This window comes from Apium graveolens, chromosome 1 (assembly GCF_009905375.1).
Source record: "Apium graveolens cultivar Ventura chromosome 1, ASM990537v1, whole genome shotgun sequence".
Taxonomy (NCBI): Eukaryota; Viridiplantae; Streptophyta; class Magnoliopsida; order Apiales; family Apiaceae; genus Apium; species Apium graveolens.
Window position 1 is genome coordinate 129,571,322 of NC_133647.1, and position 7,658 is coordinate 129,578,979.

Sequence of the window (7,658 nt, forward strand, 5' to 3'; positions counted from 1 at the left end):
TAGAAGACTAAGATGAACCTTTAACAATAGAGGTGGCTAATAAGGATAAAGTGCATGTAAGCCAATTTTGTTCTAAGTGCACCATAGAGATTTCAGGACATACTTTCCTTGCCAACCTAATACCTTTTGAGTTAGGAGAATTCGATGTTATTTTAGGTATGGATTGGTTATCTTTGTATAAGGCAAATATTGACTGCAAGAAAAAAAGAGTTATTATGTATACCACAGATAATGTAAGGATAAGTTATCAAGGACAGAAGCAGGACTAGAAGTTTCTTTCAGTACTGCAAGCAAAGAAATTTTTGGGCAAGGATGTGAAGCATATTTGGCTCCTGTGGTGGACACTAAGAAAGAGACCCCTGCTTTGGATGAAATCCCCGTAGTAAGAGAATATCCCGATGTCTTTCCAGAAGAATTGCCCGGATTATGACCTGATCGAGAAATAGAGTTCTCCATTGATTTGATACCAGGAGCCGAACCAGTTTCCAAAGCTCCATATCGAATGACTCCAGTGGAATTGAAGGAATTGGACAAGCAACTTCAAGAACTGTTGGATAAAGGAGTCATACGACCAATCATTTCTCCGTGGGGTGCTCCAGTGCTATTCGTAAGGAAGAAAGATGAAAGTATGAGGTTATGCATTGATTATAGAGAACTAAACAAATTGACGATAAAGAAAAAGTATCATTTGCCAAGGATTGATGATTTGTTTGATCAGCTTAAGGGAGCATGCTATTTCTCAAAGATTGAATTAAGATCTGGCTACCACCAACTGAAGAAAAACCTGATGATCTACCCAAGACTGCATTCAGAACGAGGTATGGCCATTATGAGTTCTTAGTGATGTCATTTGGATTGACCTATTCACCAGCGACTTTTATGGATTTAATGAACCGGGTGTATAAGGAGTACTTGGATAAGTTTGTTATTATATTTATTGATGACATCTTTATCTATTCAAAGTCTCAAGAAGATCACGCAACGCATCTAAGGATTACCCTTCAAAGGTTAAGAGAAAAGCAACTGTATGCGAAGTTTTCCAAGTGTGAGTTTTTGTTAACAGAGGTACAGTTTCTTGGACATGTAGTAAGTAAGGAAAGTATCAAGGTAGATCCTGTAAAGATTGAAGCAGTATCCAAATGGGAACAACCAAAGACTCCGAAATAAGTAAGAAGTTTTCTTGGGCTAGCAGGATACTATCGAAGATTTTAAAGGATTTCTCTAAGATCGCATCCCCATTAACCAAGCTAACCAGGAAGAATGAGAAATTCATTTGGACGGAGAAGTGTGAAGAAAGCTTCCAGGAACTGAAGAATGAAGTGTTACACGAAGCGCACAACTCTCAGTTATCTATCCACCCTGGTAGCACTAAGATGTACCAAGATTTGAAGAAAAACTTTTGGTGGCCAGGAATGAAGAAAGATATTGCAAATTGGGTTAGCAAATGTCATGTGTGCCAGACGGTAAAAGAAGAATATCAACGGCCGAGTGGATTGTTACAACCTTTAGAAATTCCCCAGTAGAAGTGGGAAGAGATTGTCATGGATTTTGTGGTGGGATTACCAAAGACGAGAGCTAATCACGACACTATTTGGGTAATCATTGATAGATTAACAAAGTCAGCGCATTTCCTCCCAATCAATGAAAGGTATTCTTTAGAAAAGCTTGTTAGGTTGTATTTGGATGAGATAGTGACCAAGCATGGAGCTCTTGTGTCCATTATATCAGATCGAGACCCAAGGTTCAATTCAAGGTTTTGAACCAAGTTCCAAGGATGCTTAAGAACCAAGCTGAATATGAGTACCGCCTATCATCCTCAGACGGAAGGTCATAGTGAGAGAACAATCCAGACCATAGAAGATATGTTAAGAGTTTGTGCTTTGGATTTTAAGGGAAATTGGGACGAACACTTACCTTTGATTGAGTTCTCGTACAACAATAGCTATCATGCCAGCATTGGAATGCCGCCCTTTGAAGCTTTGTATGGATGCAAGTGCAGATCACCATTGTACTGGGATGAAGTAGGAGAGAAAAAAGTGTTAGAAACTGAACTGGTTCAGCAGACTAAAGATGCAGTGGCATTGATTCGGAAAAGGTTAGAAGCAGCCCAGGATAGACAGAGAAAGAATGCGGATTTACATCGAAAAGATATGAACTTCGAGGAAGGGTCACTGGTATTACTAAAGATATCACCCTGGAAAGGATTAGTGCGATTTGGTCAGAAAGGTAAACTTAGCCCCAGGTTTATAGGACCCTTTGAAGTTTTGAAGAAAATAGGGAAGGTCGCTTACGAGATCGCGTTGCCACCATAATTGCAACATATCCATAATATGTTCCACGTATCTATGTTGAAGCCATATATACCTGATTCAAATCAAATCATAGAGTATAAACCAATTGAGCTTCAACCAAATTTGTCCTATGTGGAATAATCAATCCAAATTTTAGATCGTAAAGAGCGAGTCCTTAAAAATAAGTCAATCCCCATAGTTAAATTACTTTCGAGAAACCCTCGAGTAGAAGAGTCTACTTGGGAGCTAGAGTCAGACATCCTTGATAAATATCCTCATTTATTTAGTTAAGTCGGATTATGGGGACATAATCTTTTTAAGGGGGAAGGATATAACGACTCGTATATTTTGTATTATTTTGAAAGTGTAATTATTGAATAATTAATTTAATAAAATACGTGTATTGGTTTTGGCAGCGATGTGTTGTTCTCTATTATTTAAGTGTGATTTATTGGTATTTAGGGTTGAATGGTGTGATTAATTATTGAGTGGTATTGTTTTGTTACACGTTTAAAAGTGATTTTATTGCAGTTTTATTTTCATAAATATTTGGATTGTCTCTAAAATTATTTTTATGATTTCATAATTTCAATAATTATTTTTAGGATTTTATAAAATTGAGAATTCAATATTTCATTAATTATTTATCTTTAAATGAATTTTTTGATTGTATTTATTTGTAAAATCCGTATTTAATTCCAGGATTCTTCAGAAATTATGAAACTCATATTTTATGAAGTGTATAATATTCTGAGAATTTTAAATTTTTTTGGAAATTTTTAAGATTTATTTCACCTGCACGTTTATTCTTTTTATTGTGAAAAGCGGGTATAAATTATGTTTCGGAAATGGCTTTAAAATTATGAAACTTGTGTTTTAATTAACTTCAGGGTATTTATAAAATTTTAAGATTATTTTGGTTTGGTTTTGATTAATGTCTATTCGCGGATTGTACCATTGAAATGAATTAAAAGAGCGTGTAAGGCTTACAGTCGGTTGAAACGAAATAATAAAACGACACGTATCCAATAAAATTGGACACGTGCCGTGTGTTGGTGAGGCAGGAGGCTGAGCAGTTGTTTGTTTTTGGTAAAAACATCAATTTCCCTTTGTTTCTTGGTTGTGTCTCTCGATTATATCTCTTCCTCATAATCTCTCGACTCTCCCCTCTGTTCCTCTATCTCCTCTCTTGGTTTCTCTGTCTTTCTCTCCTGTTACGCCGCCTATTCCTCTTGTTCTTCCCGGTGCCTCCGTGGTTTCCGTTTTCCGTTGAGCTTGTTCTCCGGTTGTGGTAACTGTTGGTTAATTCGGGTTTATATATATATGTGTGTATCTTGGATTGGTGTAGTTAAGTCTCTCCAACGTTATTATTCCGGTTTGCTGTGTTTTTCCTGCCGCTGGCTTGATCCTGGTGGTCGTGTGTGTGACCTGTGCGCGTGTCCTGTAGTTTCCTGTTTGATTTTTGATTCCCTGTTGAAATTTAATTGATATTTCAAAGAATGAAATAAATTATTCATGCGGGAAAATAATTTTCTAATAATCGGCGAAGTTTATTTGGAAACCCGAAGAATTTTCGTGCACCAATAAATTTTTCCGCCATCCGTGATGAATTTTTACGAGCGGACGGTGGAGTGTGATGATCGTTATTTGATTCCTACTTTATTAAAATAAATAAAATGAATTGTATAATTGGTTGCATACGTAAATAATTATGGAACTGTAGAAATTGTGTTTTGACGTGAATTGTGGATTGTTGTGAATTTGGGCGTCGATTATGATCGACAAGTAGGTTTAAAAACAGAAAAGTTGCTGTCAAAATTTTTCTAAAAGTTTATTTTAAATACGAGAAACGTACTTTATATTATAAAACATTTTACCCTGATGTGAATACAGATTACGTGATTATGTGTATTATCATTATACGAGTCAGATTATCGAATAGGGTTATTAGGATTCGAGGATATCAATCATGTCGGTTTTAACTAATTAGGGTATTCTGTTACTGTAGATCCCAGTCGAGTTTCGCTTGGACCAAAGTCAGCATAAAAACTACCTAAGGTTTTTGTAAATCGTTGCAAGGCAAGTACCCCTGACCATTCTTTTATGGTTCAGTACATATGAATAAACTTTTATTTTATTCTCGTATAGGAACAAAAACGTTTTAAGTTACGTATCCCCTGTAGTTATAAATAACTGTTTAAAACCTGTTTTGGGGAAAAGTAACTTCGAAAGGTATCTATCCCGGATGAAATGATTTGTGAACCAGATTTTATGTGTGCTATTAAATGAATGAGTTTTAAAATGGGATAGGTACAAGTGTTTTTAAAACTGGATAAAATGATTAGATATGGGATACATAGGGGCCAGAGAGGCCTATTGAGGTGGCGTAGGAGGCTAATTCGGTTGCGCACACTACATAACCGATTAGTCCAGCAGGTTAGAGACCTAGCTAGTCTCCGTGTGTCGAAACAGGTTTGTGGGATGGCAGTTAGAGCCGTCTGGTGTCAATAGCCTGATCAGCTGTCTTCACATATCCGTTACGTATCTGATTTGAATTTGTGATTCCCATAAGGGAATAAGTGATTGATACAGTTGATTAATAATGTGAATATCATGCTAAAATTAGACTCTGGTACATACATAACACACAATTACGTTTGTTTTATTAAGAGCATGCTAGTCAGTGATATCCAGTTACCTCAGCTTTCTTTTATTTATTGTTGCTCGAAATGATTTCCAGATTACAGATTTCATGTTGATATATAGTTATGTTCCTATAACTATTTGCCTTACTATTTTTATCTTGATATTTATATGTTGGTACTGCTGAGCAATTATATGCTCACCCTGCAACCTGTTATATATATATCGCAGATGCCTAGAAGACCGATCAGACCTTGGAAAAACCATGTCTCAGCCCCTTCAGGACCCGACTCCTCAAAGGTAGTTAGTATCAGACCATGTACGGTCCTATGAGTTGCTGAATAAGTTTAGTGTGTCAGACTTTTGAATAAATGGTTTGTAATAATGAATAACTTGAATCATTCTTGAACCTGGATCATATCTTAGTTTAGGGTCCTGTTAGTTTAATATTAATAATAATCTTGTAGTTTATATTGTGGTTTGTTGTGTTTAGTAACGTCAACTCCTGACCCCGGGTTGAGGCCGTCACATATATCCTCTGGTTTGATCTTCAGCTGATGGTATCCTAACCTCAAATCAATCTTGGAGAATCACTTAGCTCCTTTAAGTTGGTCGAATAGATCATTTCTCCCTGGTAACGGATATATATTCTTAATCGTCAACTTGTTCAGCTCCTGATAATCTATACAGAGTCTCATAATTTCGTCCTTCTTCTTTACGAACAGAACTGGCGCTCCCCATGGCGACGTACTTGGCCTTATGACTCTTTTGTCCAAAAGTTATTGCAATTCACTCGCTAACTCCTTCATCTCTGTTGGTTCCATTTTGTATGGTGCCTTCAAAACAGGTTCGGCCCCTAGAGCAAGGTTAATCTCAAACTCAATCTGTCGGTCTAGCGGTACTCCTGGTAGTTCTTCTGGAAACACATTTGGTAACTCTTTCACCAACATATTTTTTTCTTTCCTAGGAACTTCCTTTTTCGTATTCACTACATAAGCTAGGAATGCCTCATAACCCTTCCCGAGTAACTTGTTCTGCTGGTCAGCGGAAAGAAACATTTGTCCTTGTTTTTGACCTTTAAACATCACCTTATTCCTGTTCCTTGTCCTTGAATAAACTCTTTTACTACTATCTATCTGAGCATTATTCTTCCTTAACCAGTCCATCCCTAAGATTATGTCAAACTCTCCTAGCTTTTAGAGTATCAAATCAACTGGGAAATTATGCCCGGAGATATCAATCTCACACTCTGGGCAGAATTGATTTACAGGTACCTTTTCTTAGTTAGAAATTACTATGTTCATTATTTCACTCATATTCTTCTTATCACAATTTAGTCTACCAGCAAAATTTTCTGATATAAAAGATCTTGTAGCTCCTAAATCAATTAATACTTTAGCTTCAACATTGTTCACAGAAAGCTTACCTACTATCACCTCTGAATTATGAACAACGTCCTTCATTTTCAAATTAAAATTTCTTGATGATGCTTGTGGAACTGGTTCTGAGGGTGGAGGTAAAGTCAATACCTCAGCTGGTACAGTCGAACTGGTCATTGATACGCTCATCATACTTCTGATTGGTCCTGGCGATTTGCACTCTCTAGCCATGTGTCATGGCTTCCTACACTTGAAACACGTAACTCCCGTCTTTTGAGCTTTACATTTATTTTCCAAGTGCTCCTTCTGATTGCATCGATAACATGTCATATTAATCTTGTTGTAAATTCCCCCATGCTTCTTCCCACAATGCTTGCATTCTACTCTTTGCTGGATATTCTCACTTGTCTGTCCTTGATTTTCCTGATAGTTCCCTCTATTATCTTGCCTCTTATTCGCTTCTCCTTTCTTATGTGCATTCCATCCTTTCTAGAACCCAATTTACTTCATATTCTTATCTTACTGGCTCCCTAATTCTGACCTTTCCCCCTGATGAAAAATTTTCCTCTTCTTGTTATCTATTTCCTTCCTAGATTATACTCTGTTACTTTCAATTAGGGCAGCTTTCTGAACTACTCCTGCATAAGTATCAATCTCAAACATTGATACCCTATCTCGGATCCAATATTCGAGCCCTTCTTGGAACCTTTGAGCCTTCTCTTCTTCGGTACCCACATACTTGGTCACAAACCTCGATAATTCTGTAAACTTCTTCTCATATTCTAAGACTGTCATATTTTTTTTGTTTCAACTCTAGGAACTTCACTTCTATTTGCTTTTGTACATACTTGGGATAATACTTCTCTAAAAACAGTTCCTTAAATCTTGCCCAAGTAACTGATTAGACCTCTTCCAAAACTTTAACTGAATCCCACCAATAAATTACTTCCCCTTTTAGAAAATATGTGGCATATACATTCTTCTGATCCTCCTCTAATTGAACCAACTCGAAAGATCTCTCTTTTTCTCTTATCTAGGTGTTGGCTACAACTGGATCAGTGGTATCATGAAAAGCTGGAGGGTTCACATTCTGAACATTTTTAAAAGTCACAACTGGTTGAGGTGGTACTGGTGGGTCTGGTTGATATTGGTGTTGATCATGATTCTTTGGGTTTAAAAATTGTTGTTTTTTTGAATTATTGTTGAAGAGTTTGTTGTTGCTGAGGAATTGCATTGGTTTGTTGTTGCAGGGTTTCTAATATTCGAAGGATATTGGGGTCGGTTGCAGTAGAAGTACAGGTTTGTTTCGTATTTTTAGGTGGCATGATTTTGAAATAAAAGGTTT

At 36.7% G+C, this 7,658-nt stretch overlaps 1 protein-coding gene across 1 annotated transcript; it reads right to left on the minus strand.

The window, feature by feature from the left end:
* Positions 1–5,713: 5,713 nt before the first annotated feature.
* On the minus strand, positions 5,714–6,544 carry LOC141706442 (uncharacterized). Its single transcript, XM_074509205.1, has 2 exons — positions 6,230–6,544; positions 5,714–6,127 (listed from the first exon to the last, which is right to left on the minus strand). Exons 1-2 carry the CDS (start codon positions 6,542–6,544, stop codon positions 5,714–5,716), a joined length of 729 nt encoding a protein of 242 aa, XP_074365306.1.
* Positions 6,545–7,658: the final 1,114 nt, after the last annotated feature.